Raw genomic sequence first — 15,170 nt, 5'->3', positions numbered from 1 at the left:
AGACAGTATCTCCAGAGGGGCTAAAACTTCACACACATAAAATTCACAGATAAAATTGAAAGCAGGAAAGCCTCCGGAATCCAAAGATGCTGCTAAAGTTAAGATGCTGCAAGTTCTAAAAGGCAAAGCTACGAGCATCTCTAAGTCACCTGAAGGGAGCACTACAGACAACAATGCAGAACAGCTGTTTAAACCTTTTAATGTATTTTCATTCACCTTTGATTTTTAGTAAGAGAAAAGGCCTTGCCATGTTGCGGCCTTGGGTTTGTTTTTTTATAGGGTTGTTTTTTTTTTTTAATTTAATGAATGAATGTAAGGAAGACCTGTATGTGCAGCACAGACACACACAGTTATAGAAAGGTCAAGATAGAAAGGGCAGCACTGACCTTGCAAGTAAAAAAAAATAGAAAAATCACACTATAGCATGCTTTTAGAACACTCAGCATTTTTGGTGGAAAGAGTTCCTGCAGCACAATAGGTGCAGTCTACTCAATATTTCCAACAGTTTTTAAAACGTGTGAATATTAATAGAGCATGGTGCTGAGCTATTAATAGCTTGGGCCTCTGGGGTTAACATAAAAGAGACTTGAGCAATGCACAGCATGTTAAGCCAGCTTACTAATGGTGCCGCAGGAAAGCTTCTGTCTCTACCATCTAACAGCTTCCTTCTCTACAACTGTGTTTTGGGGATACTGGGCAGGTAAGGAAAGAGCAGGTATTCATATCAGCTTCTTGTTATTATTTGTTAGGAAAAATAGACCTCATGGTTGAAATAACAGATAATTGAAGACGCTACAAATGCGTATTTGGTAAGAATGCTTTCCCCAGGTACCGCTTCAGCCCTTCCCAATTTCTGTAACCCCCACTGCGTGGGCTTAGCATTGCTCCATGCATCTTGTTTTGCACAGACACCACTTCAAGTTTTGATAATGCCTTCTGCACATTCTCAAAACACATCAAAAACAACATAACTCATGCAGCCTCCTAGCCTTCTTTTTATGCATCTTCCTGGTACCAAAATAAGAAGGAAGACTGTGCTTCCATGAACTAACATTGATCTTCAGTTAATATCTTGGGACAATCAGTAACATACAGTAATACACACAGGACTGAAAAACATGCTGAGTGTACATTAGTGATCCAGACATTTCTGGGAAGAGGGCATGGAATTATAACAGAATCACAGAATCACCCGGGTTGGAAGGGACCTCAAGGATCATGTAGTTCCAACCCCCCTGCCTAGCAGGGCCACCAAACATACACATTTAGATCAGGTTGCCCAGGACCCCGTCCAACCTGGCCTTGAACACGTCCAAGGACGGGGCATCCACAACCTCCCTGGGCAGCCCGTTCCAGGGCCTAACCACTCTCCTTGTAAAGAACTTCCCCCTAACATCCAACCTAAATCATCCCTCCTTCAACTTAAAACCATTTCCCCTAGTCCTGCTGTTGTCAGCCCTTTTGAAGAGTTTACTCCCCTCCTGGGTGTAGGTTCCCTTCAGGTATTGATAGGCTGCAATGAGGTCACCCCGCAGCCTTCTCTTCTCCAGGCTGAACAAGCCCAACTCCCTCAGCCTGTCCTCATAGGGGAGGTGCTCCAGCCCCCTGATCATCTTAGTCGCCCTCCTCTGGACCCTTTCCAAAATCTCTATGTCTTTCTTGTACTGAGGGCTCCATACCTGGACACAGTACTCCAGGTGGGGCCTCACACCGAGGCCGAGTAGAGAGGGACAATCACCTCCCTGTCCCTGCTGACCACCCCTCTCCTGATGGAGCCCAGGATCCCATTTGCCTTTCAAGCTGCCAGAGCGCACTGCTGGCTCATGTTAAGTCCCTCGTCCATCAACATAACAGCAAGCTCTTGTTCAGCAAAGATTCTCAGGTGTCAGTAGTGGTTTAAACAAAAAGCAAACAGTCTCACAGCAGCATTTGGATACAGCTGTAATAGGCTACAGACATAAACAGGACAAGTTTTAGGTGAAAGTCATTATCTCTACAACTAAGACCTCCTTCTGTATTTGCACAGTACTGTAAGAAATATCAGGTAACAGAAAAGGCAAGACTCCTCTGCCCTGTTATCTGCATTTCAGGAATGCAATGTACATTACTGAACACACAGAAGACAATACCTAAATGGATGAAATTAAGCAACCACCACATGTCAGGATGAATCACCCAGTCTACAAAGGCTGAAATGCATCCATCTGCCTGTGGGTTAACGCTGCTCGTAAAACAATCATTCCTTCTCTGATCTGCCAGTCCTCTTACTCAAGGGAAACCCATAAAACACCTTTCAAAACAAGTCTGGGAACTAAAATTCATAACTCCACTGAGCTCAGAAAGAAGTTGGGCTCAATAGAGATGTCGGATTTATGGCACAGTGTAACGTTACCTCACACTAACCCCCTCACATTCCACAATGTATAATACACCAGGCGCTCTCCTTCCCCTAGGAGATAACCTTATCTCTCTTTCTTCTCCTACCCTCCTTGTAAGGAAATAATTTCTTTGGGCTTGAACACAGGCAAAGTACTGCTGCTTTATGTCACTGCAATCCATTTTGCTTAAGTGAGCAGGCTACATATAGCACTCTTTTTTGCTCCTTCTTCCATCTCAATACAAACAGATTCAGTCAGACCCTTACTTGGGTGGTAGGATAACAAACAAGGAGCTGTGAGAATAAAAGGGTGTATGCCATAAAGTGAAAAAACGAGGTGTTGATGAAAAATTTCCTCGTGAAAGTGCTGGAGAGCAATCTGATCAGTATTACTTGGATTCCTTATGACAAATATAAACCACTGGATACGGAAGCAGTGCAGCTTGGAAGGAAAACACCCCCAAAAACCATGTGAAGAGCCATCCAGCAAGCAATAGCAATGCCCTGGCCTTGTGACTGGAAGCCTGGCTCATGTGGTTGTGAACAAGAACCTTGCTGCCCATGAGGGAGAATTCTTACTCCATTTTATTAAAGCAGGTCATAAAACATAGCCCATCTGCACGGAACACCCTTGGGGTCCTACCTGCCAGCTCTGCCTGCCCAACCAGAACTGCTGGTGTACCACAGGCACAAGCATTAATGCATTTGCTTTCAGAAGTGGTCTAAAATACACTTCCCTCTCCAAACAGAGCTGAAATTACATTTAATTTTAAAATCCATGTCTTCTGTTTCAGACCTGAGAAAGTGCTTGCACGTTCAAATGCCGAGCTGTCTCTACTATATCAACAGATCTAATGAAAAAAAGCATTACCACTACCCACAAACCTTGCCCTTCTGAGAGAATGTTAAAAGTATCAGAATACAAAAAAAGAAAACAGAACAACATCACTATGCACTGTATGAATAAGCAGCTTTGATCTTACCAGCTCCAAAAGAAAGCTAGCTGAGGCAAAGAGCTCTGCTGGTGAGGCAGCAGAGAATTTTATATTTAAAATAACAGCACACACAACCAAGAGGATCCTTCAAAAGGAAAGTCAACTCTATTTTCTTGCACTCGTAATTCATGAACATGAACTGGAGAACAAACTGCTTTAGAAATACATTTTAAAGCAGCGGGGGAAAAAAAGCCTCTTTAAAAAGAAAAACAGGGTTGCCTAAGATTTAGCACTTATACCATCACATTGCACATTTGTGTGCGAAAACACAAATGTTGGCAGAAGAATCCCAAGTTCTTATAAATCTCAGGAAAATAGGTAGACAGAGGGGAAAAAATTAGAGCTTCAAATAAGAAAGAGGCCCCAGAGGGAGCCCCCCTGTATTCCTGGATACCAAAGTGTCCACATGGGGCTTTGGTGTCTAATGAGCTATAAGCAAATGAAGTCACAACAAAGGGCTTCATTAATTCTATTCCTTATAACGACTAGTAGATGTTCTTTTCAATGCATTATTAATTGATTGAACTCATTACCTAAAGATGGTGGTGAACTACTTAAATAAATTCAATGGAAACAGCCAACAGCCTTTATGTTTGAGAAGTTAAGGGATACAAATTAAAGCCTAATCTTTTAGGACAGTAGGACATTCACAGGAAGGAAAATGAGGCAACCTTTTTCATAGACACTGTATTTTGTAGCACCTGGTCTCAATCCTCTAGAGAAACAATTCTGCAGTACAGAAATTCTAAGCCACAAATTACACTGCAAGAAGCAACTTACAGTTCTCTGAACAACCTGATCAAGCTGTAGATGCCCCCATTCTTTGCAGGGGGAGTTGGCCTGGGTGGCCTTTAAAGGTTCCTTCCAACTCCAACAATCCTATGATTCTATGCTTCCAAAATTCTCATACGTGATGTGCAATCAACTCCTACACAAATAAGCCCTATTTCATAGGATAGAAGTGAAAATGACAAGTATGAAGACCTGTTCAATGAACTAGTACTCACTTCCCACCCAGGATTCATAGAAGCTAAATTTTTTCCAATTACAGTAAATCTAGGTGGTCACATATCAGTGATTTATTCTTGTTCTGTTCATATTCTTTCTCTAGTCCTTGCAATGATTTGCAGATTGCATTTTACTCTATCCAGAGTTTTTTAATTTTTATTTATTTAGGATAGTGTACCATTCTGTAATACCTTGAACTTTTGACATCACATTTTCTATTTTAAGTAGTCCCTGCCCAAACTTGTGCAAACACCAAAACCCCTTCACATCACTGAGCTCTTGGGTTTCGGACCATGACATTATCATGCACCCTCAGATGAAAACAAAGCACATATGCCTTCTGCTCATTAAGAAGCAATGATTTCAAACACAGTTAGGTGGATGGCCAAGCCATTTCCTCATTCACACCTGTAAGATGCAAATAAAATGCTTAGGGCGAGCCCAGATGCTACCTCACTGAAAAATACACAAAATAAACATAGTATTAAAGCCCAAACATTTTAATTATCCTGTTTTATCCCACCTAAAAATAAATACTGTATGTGTTGGAAGACATCTCCAAATAGGAAGCGTTAGAACAGAGAAGAATCACACTGCTTATTGCCTGTCCTTTATTTTTCTCTTCTGCTGAGACCCCAGTTATTTCTTCTCTCTGTACCTACATTCCAGCACATTCAAGGAGATAAAAGGTTTTAAAACGTAAGTACTACTTGGGAAATTGTGCTATTAGCTAGCATTCTTGACTCCATTTGTCCATCCCAAAAAGTCACTTCTACATTTTGTTTGAGACAGACCAGTCACCCACAAGACTGAAACAATTTGCTGTAATAGAAATTGGTCCACTCCCATTATACTCATTTTCCTGCTGAAATGAGGAATAGTTCCTCATTCTACTCTCTTCATTTTGCAAACACAAAAAAACACCCAAAACAACGCAGTGAGAAAAGTTCTGGCAAGTCCAATCCCAAAACGTGAGATGGAAGAGCAATTCTCTATGGAATTGGTATTAAATGCTCAGTATTTATGTTTCTCCAAGAGGATTCATCTTTTCCCTCTCACTTGAGTCACTTGAAACGAATAAAGCAAACAAACAAAAACTAAGCCAGCTTGCATACATTTTTAATTCAGAATAAAGAGTAAGAATTCAATGAGATCTGGAACATTAAGTAGGTATTCCCTTTGGCTACGCATTTTTATTTGTTTTGAATTAATTCATAAGGAGGTCAAACCAACAGAGCACCAGTTGAGAACTTGATCTACAGTGGATGAGTAACACTCCCTGTATAATGTGCATAAGTTGCAAATAGAGTGATAACGTTCGTAGCTGCCACACAGAGTCAGGAAAGTTTCACACAACGTTTGAGGGGGAAAAAAAAACACAGAAACAGTCCAATCTCTGGCAGAGCCACCATATGGAGTTTACTGCAGAAACATACGTTTTGGCCACTCAGCATAGCTCTGCTGCCAACAATGATAGACTGAAATATTTCTTTACAAGATATGATATATTCCTATAATGAAACAATAAATCCTAACCAGAGACGTTCAGCCAAATCTTTATCAGAATAAGCAGGATAAAAGAAAAGCTTCAGCATACCCTATAGTTTGCACAGTGGTAAAAAGATGAGATCAGAGTGTAAGTTTATGGCATATGCAGAAGATGTTTAGAAAAAAAAAAAAATACTCAAATCTATTTAGACAGTTGTTAATTTACCTGCATCAGATCTCTTGCTAAGATACCAGCCTTTATTACAGCATGGTCAAAACCAAAAAGCAGCTGCCTGCAGCAGATCCATCAGCCTCCTCAAGCCTCCTGAGTTTTCGTGTGCCAAAGTTACCGAAGTATAAATGGAAAATAAGAAAGCTGAGGCAGACAAGCTCCAAACAAAAGCTTATGACTGCCACGCCATCTGGCACAGCCTCACACCCTCTGCCACACCAGAACATGAACAGTTGCAGGGGAATAGTAGATCTGCTGTAAGGATGTATCTTCACTCATAAGCACACAGCCTGTACCAACCCAAAGCCAGGTGAGAGTGGATCTGGCAGGAGGACCTTGATGGACTGTCTCCACTGCTCATTTCTCCTCTGTGTTCCCTTTTCCATCGTCCTGTAGCAGCATCTCTAAGCCTTTTTGAGCTACCGGGTCACAAAAGAGCTTGTATATATGCTCTTCTGCTAAAACAATAGAAACTACTTAATCCACCAGAGCTGTTTCCACTCTGAAAATCAGCTTAAGAGGCTCTTTAGGAGCTTTAGGTGTTTTGAAATCAAGAACTTTCACACATCCACCTGTGAAGACTTAATTTAGCTGAATTAGTTCAATGTCTCTCTCAAGTTCTTAAGAGGGAGATGTCAAGTGACAGAAGGTTAGACTTGCGTAGGAAAATATAGCATTACAAGATAAGTCATTTCCTAAGGAAGGCTGGGAACTCACTTCTAGACCTGGAGAGCTGGGCTGTCCTATTTCCAGAACTGAGCCATAGTCTTTCAGAACTAAGACCAGCCTGCTTTAGGCAGATGTCTACTGAAAAAGGTCACGGATGGGTGACACGTGGAAGTATCAACTAAGCCAAAGCCAGAAGAATTCTGCAGCTGCAGCAGAGGGCAGGAGGATACAAAAGCATTGGTGAAACCTCCCAGAACAGCTGGTTCAGGAAAAGAAGCTGCTATGAAAACAATATTCAGTGCTGTAGCATGCTCCTTCGTGGATGTGCTTGGATTCTGGTCGCTCAAGTGCAAGCAATTAGGAAGCAAGCACTGTTCAGATTGCCATGAGAAACACAAGAGCTGACTTCAGCTGAATTGCTATTATTTTTCTTGAAATTGCAAATTTTAAAATTGCATTCATTTTTTTTTTCTATTCAAATATCTATTCTAACCCCAAATTAATTTTAATCTCAGTTCTGCCTGTAGCCAAGGAAAGGTAGATGTCTGTAGGTTTTCAGAGATAGAAACCCGCGTTTTGTAAGAAATGTGACGTCTGAAGCATTCAGAACACATTTTCAGAACACACATTGGATTTATCATCTATCTTCTCACTTTTCACTTCTACATCCAGTTCCAGCTGCTTACTGATGTTTCAAATTGGAAATGACTGAAGTCTGGTCCTATCTATCAATGCAAACCCATTTCAGTTTTGGATCGGTCTCTACAGCTTTTTGACCTAGTTGTATCCTCTTTGGTCAACATTTTTTCTGTTGAGCTGAACTGAAGATTATCAGTGAAATTCTACGTCAATTTATCACTTTGACGCCTATAGATGTTCATACCAGAAGAGAATGGGAAAAAATAGGAAAATAAAATGCATTAGAAAGGCTATCAATATGCTGAACGTACTATTGACTTTCCCCAAGCACAAGATAAGAAGGCTTAATTGATTTCTCTATCTGTCAGCCATACCTAAAATTCTCATTTGAAAATAATGGTCAAAACTACAGATTTCACTTGCAAAGAAGGAATCAACATTTGCAGATTATTCCTGGAGTACACGCACCTGCTCAGTAAGCAATACCCACAATCTGGAGCACAGGCACCAAAGATACAGCACAACTAATCAAAAGCAGCAATCAACAAGTTTGCTATCTGCCAGGGCTCCAGTCTGGTTTATCTCATTCAGCCAGAAGGCTTTTGTCACCTTTAGCTTCTTACATGTGCCTGTCCATGTGTTTGTAGCTCGCCTGTCTAAAGTGCACAGACTCTGAACCCAAAGCTACTATCACAAACAAGACATAATTCCAAAAGGTGCCTCCTGGCATTTAAGAAGAAAGAAAAGAAACATCTGTTACTGCAAGCTAAATCATAGTTCTGCTATCTACATATATGAGAGGCAACCAAAACCTGAACCATCATACACAATTACCCTCCAAAAGCATCTCTTACAGTGCCATTTTTATTATGGCTTTTCAATCTTTTTCTTTGTTGAAAATAACAAAATATTATAGCTATCTTCTTGCAAAACAGGAATTAATCCCTTATTAACACTCTTCAGCAAAACAAAGACAAATAAAGGTTTTTCAATGACCGTCCCAGACATGAGTGCAAACACAGAAAGGAACAGTTGTACTTATTTACAATAACTGTATTGGACATTTCAGATATTTGTATGTAGGTGCAGCTCTTACTTGAAAGAAAAACAGAAATCAAACTAAACAAACAAGCACTAATACAGGTCATTTAGCATTCCTTACCTTGGAACCTGCCAATATAGTTTTCAGCAATTTCGTTCCCTTTCCAATACCAACCACTGCAAAGACAGAAAGAGAAATTACACTTCCAAACCAGCTTTGCAATTCCCTTCTTCAACACCATTATGAGATAAGCTCTAATGTTAAAAAAAAAATCAGACTATAGAAATAAAGAAGTCTAACGCAGAAGACAAATAAGCTTCACCTAGTTCTCAAAATGCTTTAATTTGACTCCTAGATTTATTTATCTTTTAATCACCAGAGAAACAGATAGTGCAATTAACCCCGTCTCTCATTTGATGAAAGCTTTGGCTCGCTAATAATGAGTCTGGACTGCACTGCAAGTAAAATGGGCCTTTCAAATGCTGATAGAGGCAAGGAGTAACACAGCCAAGGCAGCATAATGAAACAGTTCATCGAAGTCACAGCAACAAAGTAAATTAATCAAAAGGTCCAACCAGGCTGTCGGAAATCTTTCCTAGTCAGGCCCCTGTGTTATTGTATACGCACAAACCATTGTTTCTTCCATCCTAAATCAGTATTCTGCAAAGTAATTCTCAGTCAGGTTTTCACAAGACAAGCAGATGGGAAAAGGCAGTATTTTACATTTTACTTCAGAGCTTTTTTACGACAAGGTGCTTGCTTTGGATAAGCCTTTCTATTGATTTGCTCCACATACAGCAATCCAAAGAAACAATAACAACAGAAGGAAGATGGAGAACTGGGATGAGTCAGATACATTGCCATGACACACGTTCCTGAGAACACTGCCATGCTATCTACTGTAATTCATTGCAGAAATTCTCCACTGTGTCACATCAAGAAAAGAAAAAAAGCACTAATGAGAAATTAAGGAATTATTCCACAATTGTTCTACTATTAAAGAATAAAGGGTCACCTTCACCTTTCCTGAACTGTATAGGGGAAATTATTTCCACACACAAGCTAAGGAATATGCAACAGCTGTCCTTGATATTAATAAAACTACAGGAGTTAAGTGCATTTGAAACAAATCAGCTTTGTACTAACTTGAGTCAAAAAGCCAAGAGCATCTAGCTCAATAATGACTACTTAAAACAAAAAAGAAAAACAAAACCACATTTGTGCTCTAATGTTTCCAATCTTAAAACTCTTGAGATTCATAAGACTTCCTATTCTCAATAATTCTCCTCTTATTCCTCGGGGTTTTTACAGTCACATATGCCTTCGCCTTTGTAATTCCTTGTACCTTCAGTTCAGCCTGTTCCTGTCAAATTCACCAGGCAGAGCTACAACAAGGCTGAGAAATGAAGATAAGCACACATAAAACTTTATAACCAAGCACTTTTCTTGCAACACACTGACATCACTCATAACTTGGATTAAAAAATAGCTACTTCAGTTTTAGAAGTATTACTGTTGCTCATTGACCACTGCCTTTTTATAGATGGTGTAGAATTCCCTAGGACACAGGGCCCCACCAGCACAGGGCTGTCTACCACCTGGTCCATAAGTTGCCCATCATTCATGCCATACATATCACTGATCTCTGCCTCCAAAATTCTTCCTCATCTACACCCGCCATAAATATAAAAAGAAATACCAAAGCACATCTTCTGATGAAAACCACTGCCCAGTTATTTGCAGTACACCCCACACACCAAGCAAGACTCTGTATCAGCAATTCATACGAGTGAAGTTGCAGACATGCAACTTGTATAACCTTTTATTCTTTCCCATTGTTTCACATTTCGGAAGATAAATACTTCATTATGCTAAGATACATGAAGAAAGAAAGCTTCCTGACCCCTCCTACCACACACACAAAAGCAGAACACATCTTAGGAATGACTTGATTCTATCATGTTCTTCCTTTTCTCCTAATCATTTTAACCAAATCCCCAAGATATCTCAACACACGGCCTTTCCTGCTCCTCTCTAGTCTTGTCTTTTCCAATCTAACTACCATTGATTTTTCTCTGTGTGCTTTGTATGGCAGTGGAATGAAACATTCTATACCTTTTTGGATCGATCTATAGCATATTAAGGTGATACACTTCTGTCTTTACCAAGCACATCAAGCCCAAGTACTTTTTGTCACACCACACGAGCTGGCTTTGGAGACTGATGGATATCAGAGAATACTAGGAGAAGCAATTAAGGATGACAAGAGATTTTTCTTTCCCTCTGGATCAATGCTGTTGACTTACCACAGTGAGCAGTAGTATGCTCATTGGGGACATCCCTGAAAAGCAGAAGCATCCACTTCAGCCAGATACACAGTATTCTCTGGTGAGCGGTCACACAGCACAGGAAGACAGAGTTAGTGCTTCTCTTCCAGCCCAAGAAGGGTATGTTTCAAAACATTTACAGGTGACACAGAACAATTATCAGCACATATAGACCTCCACTAGCAACAGGCTCCACAAACATTCCTGGAAGTATTGTTCCTATCACAGTAAAACTCAATAGATATCTCATCTCATTAGAATTCAGTGGATATACTTGTGTATAGTAAATGCTCCCCCTGTTGATTTTCAATACCAAAGAAGTATCGCTGTTACTTCTTCAGACCAAGTTGAGCTACAAAACCGTGGTGAAAGCAAGCTGTAGATTTTAGCATTACTCATCAATGAAACCATTGGTGACAGTGTATGATACGGGATTAATCCAGTCTAATTTTCACAATTACAGCTGAGTTCTCAGTAATAGCAACTGATACATCGTAATCGTTAATGGAATGAAGAAATTCAGTAAATAGATGATAGGACAAGGGGGAATGGTTTTCTGGCGAGACAGGGGAGGATTAGGTGTTAGATATTAGAAGGAAGTTTTCCACAGAGAGGGCGGTGAAGCACTGGAACAGGTTGCCCAAGGAGGTTGTGGATGCCCCATCCCTAGAGGCATTCAAGGTCAGGCTGGATGTGGCTCTGGGCAGCCTGGTCTGGTGGTTGGCGACCTGCACACAGCAGGGGGCTTGAAACTAGATGATCACTGTGGTCCTTTTCAACCCAGGCCATTCTGTGATTCTATGATTAGAAAGCAAAGCCTCACACAGAATCACAGGGGTCAGAAGGGGTCTCTGAAAATCACCTCATTGATGACTGTTCTTTAATGAGGAAGAGAAGACAGCAAGTAAAAAATTCTTGAGGCTTAGCACAGAAGTAAACAGCACCTGAATTGCTGTTACTCATTTTTTATTTGACAAGTATTATAACCCTCAAAGGTTCCCTCAAAATCCCAGAAACACATCAAGGAACAAATACTTTAGAAAATTACAACGGCTATAAATCCCCAGCTTAACTAAAAACAAAACAAACAAAAAATAACACATAAATTTCAAAGGCAATTTAGAAAACGTGGCGGGATACATGGTGGGATGTAGTGTGAGGAATGTGAGCAATGACCAACAAAGTTGGTTATCTCAGGAAGTTAAAAAAAACAACAACAACAACAACAAAACTTGTTCAGGCACTTATTATACGTATGTACAAGTACACAAAAAGGAAATGTAACCCAGGACACTCTTCTCCAGTAACCCAAAGCCGCAGTGTGTGCTGCACGTATCCAGACCATCCCTCCACCTCCACACGGAGGCACAGAAGTGTCTCCCACGTCCTGTGCCTGCATTTGTACTGCTCATTACCCAGAACTCCTGTTGCTGCACTGTCCAAAGTCCCACCATGTCCAATTTTCAAGGCTTGCTTTTTTCTTTTGTTATCTTTTGTTTGCACTCCGGCTTCTGCAAACAGAAATGGAAAGAAGGCGTTACAAGACCACCTCAGAACCCAGGAAGGGGCGCGCAGATCCCCCAGCCCAACCGCCCGCCTACCTGCCAGCAGCCTCTCCTTCAGCAGGTTGAGCACGGCAGCCGAGGTGGCCCCTTTGGGCTTGTAGACGGCAAACAGCCCGCTGAGGGAGAAGAGCTTCTCAGCCGCCCTGCCCCCCAGCTCCCCGGTGGCCATGCTCAGCAACCCAGCGCGCCTTCCGCCCCGCCGCCCGGGGGCCTCTGGGAAACGCAGTCCGCCATGCGGAAGGGCGGGGCGGCGCGGGCCGGGCGGGGAGCTGCGAGCGAGCGGCTGCTGGAAGCTGACACGTAGTGAATGGCCAGAGCGCCCGAAGTTCCTGCAGAGCAGCCTCCGCAGCGGGGCTGGGCCGCACAGCCGGCTGAGTCCAATCAAAGCCCGACTAAAGGGCCCTTTATCAAAATATGCTCCATCTGACCCCCACGAAATGGTGCTGGTATCAGGGCTTCCTACCTGTGCTTACAGCATGCGAGAACGTGCAGGATCAGGGCCCAACTTTTAACTGCAAATCTCAAGCACAGAAGGTATATTTTGTGGCTGTGTGCAACTCATGCTGTCCTATGGCGTGACCACAAAAACACACGGCCTTCTGATAAACGGGTTTGGAGAGCTGCTGCCTCTCCCCCTCAGCCGTCACAGTGTTAAGCATTGTACCTTTCTTGCTCAACTTAACAGAATTATATTCTGCTGACTACTTGCTCAGTCCATTAATCTTCCTGCCTTCACATGTGCCCTACAAGGAGGTACCGCTAAGGCAGGCTCTTGCTTCTCACAGCAGTGCTGCATGAGGGCTTTCTTCTTCAGGCATGACTCGTGCAGATTCATTTCTCTGACAACGCTTCCCAGAGCATTAAAGCAAGTTATACGTGAGGTATGTGAGAGCCAAGAGCCTGGTGCCAAGGTTCTGAGAGCCTGGATGCTTCAGTCATTCATTTCAGTTATTCACTGGTAGGAGCCTGCAGGTGAAACCATGAAAAGACCCAGTTACGGGGAAATAAATACAAGTTTAGCTAAGAGCTAAGTGTGTTCCCAGTGCTTCCCAGAGCCTGAGAAGCAAACATTCCTGCTGAAGTCAATGGTTGTCTCTGCACAGAGCAGAACCAAGGCCCACGTGTGCATAAACACTTGTTCAGCCTGCTCTGGAGGCTCTCCCAGTGCCTGCTCACACTGTCCTCAGCAGCCCCAGGGACACCCAGTGCTCCAGCTGTCAGCACTTGCAGTGCCCAGCAGCCTCCCTGACACACTTGTGGCATGTATTACTAATGGGCTCTTCTTACCAAGGAAGTTTGTCTCCAGGACAAACAGGCAGACAGGCTTAGAGGTGCCCACCAAAACCATTCCATTATTAAAAGAGTCGGGTATTTACATAAGAGCTCTGGAACTATCATGCAAGATTTTAATTATGCGCCTTATTTGCTTAGATCGCATTTACATATCTGTAATCTAGCTGTGGCAATATTTGCTGCTACCTTAAGCTGTGAGGGTGAATTCTCAGATGAGTGACACACATGGCCATCACTGCAGGACATGGAAGCAAGGTGTCAGCATCCTTCTTCATAAGACAAAATGTAAACAAAAAAGCAAACAACAAAAAATACTTTCCATAAGATCAGCAGAATTGCTACTGATTGACATGGAGTTAAAATTGACGCTGCAGTGTGGAATGCATGTGGTGAGCTGTGATGGAATTTCTCTTGTGGATACAGCATAGTCAGGCTAACCTCCTGAAAACCACTTGAAAAATAGTCTCACAAATGCCCTGCTAAAAAGTGCTTCAGCACAGATTGCTCTGTGAGAGCTCAAGTAAAACTATTTAAACATTACTGTTAGGAAATGGTGCAGTAAGCTTCCAGGCAAGGAGACTGCAGCCCACGGACTGAAATACAGACCTGTCACACAGTGCTATCTGTAGGTCGGCAGACTGCTCTGAAAGCATTGCTGAGGAGCACGGGGACATTACACAACAGTGAGAGCTCCTCAGTGGCATAAAGATGTCCCTAATGCTAACGAAACCTCAGCTTTCCAATTAAGAGGCAGCTGACAGGGCCTGTGATAAACCTCAGTGCTTTACCTGCTAAGGACTGAGCTAAGCTGAGAATTGTCCAAAATGGTTTGTCTGCTGTAATTACCCTGACACAGACACAGGGCATGAGCTGAAGGTCAGTGTCTGACCTCGGTACTGTTCTCACAAATTACCAAAAGCCTTTTCCTTCTTCTTTTTTTCTTTTGAGAACAGGTGTTTAAATGGGTTTCAGCTATTTCTTCCTCTTAGTTTTAGGACTGAGCAGCAAGTTCTTGTACGTTTCCCAATCTTCTGCGGCAGCAATTAAAACCCAACACTTTGTTACCACAGCAGATGGGGTCTTTGAAGGCTTAGAAAGAAGAGGTTTGCTTTGACTTTACCGGGCATTGGAAAAGGGCCCAAAAGAAGAAATGTGAGAGACTATTAATGACTGTCAGTATTTCAGTTAGCTAGAAGGATGTGAGTGCATAAATCACATGTGGCTTGCTTCATGGGGCAAGGTTATTCAGCATTCAAAATGGTGGGAACAATGTACCGAACCGTTCATCTCCAGGGCATCATTTCAGATTTGCCTCATGTTGCTAGTGATTAAAAGTCATTACCATCTGCTCAGTAGCCTATTTGAAATGAGATGTTTATCTCCAACGATTTCTAGCCAAGCCAGGATCCAAAACAACCAAAAGCATGATTAGAGTTACTGATTTTATTAGCAACCTTAATAAAAAAGGCTCAGTAAAAGGCTGAAAGGATATTGTTGCTTTATGCATGAATGTTGGTAGGGCTAATAGAGATGGG

At 42.0% G+C, this 15,170-nt stretch overlaps 1 protein-coding gene across 2 annotated transcripts in view; it reads right to left on the bottom strand.

Moving 5' to 3' along the window:
* The window catches only part of TRUB1 (TruB pseudouridine synthase family member 1), a 33,228-nt gene extending 20,506 nt beyond the window's left edge, over nt 1–12,722 (bottom strand). Inside the window, exons 1-4 of one of the 2 annotated variants that reach the window (XM_048945750.1) lie at nt 12,379–12,495; nt 12,193–12,288; nt 10,757–10,835; nt 8,571–8,626 (exon numbers count right to left, since the gene is read on the bottom strand). In XM_048945750.1, coding sequence (XP_048801707.1) covers nt 8,571–8,626; nt 10,757–10,835; nt 12,193–12,231 — 174 coding nt within the window. In that variant the 5' untranslated portion in view covers nt 12,232–12,288; nt 12,379–12,495. Of the gene's footprint in view, nt 1–8,570; nt 8,627–10,756; nt 10,836–12,192; nt 12,289–12,378 lie in introns of both variants that reach the window. The other variant, XM_048945749.1, reaches the window with a different exon arrangement.
* Nucleotides 12,723–15,170: the final 2,448 nt, after the last annotated feature.

The sequence above is a fragment of the Lagopus muta genome, chromosome 5 (genome assembly GCF_023343835.1).
Source record: "Lagopus muta isolate bLagMut1 chromosome 5, bLagMut1 primary, whole genome shotgun sequence".
NCBI classification, from domain to species: domain Eukaryota; kingdom Metazoa; phylum Chordata; class Aves; order Galliformes; family Phasianidae; genus Lagopus; species Lagopus muta.
This window is presented reverse-complemented; position numbering and strand designations above follow the sequence as displayed.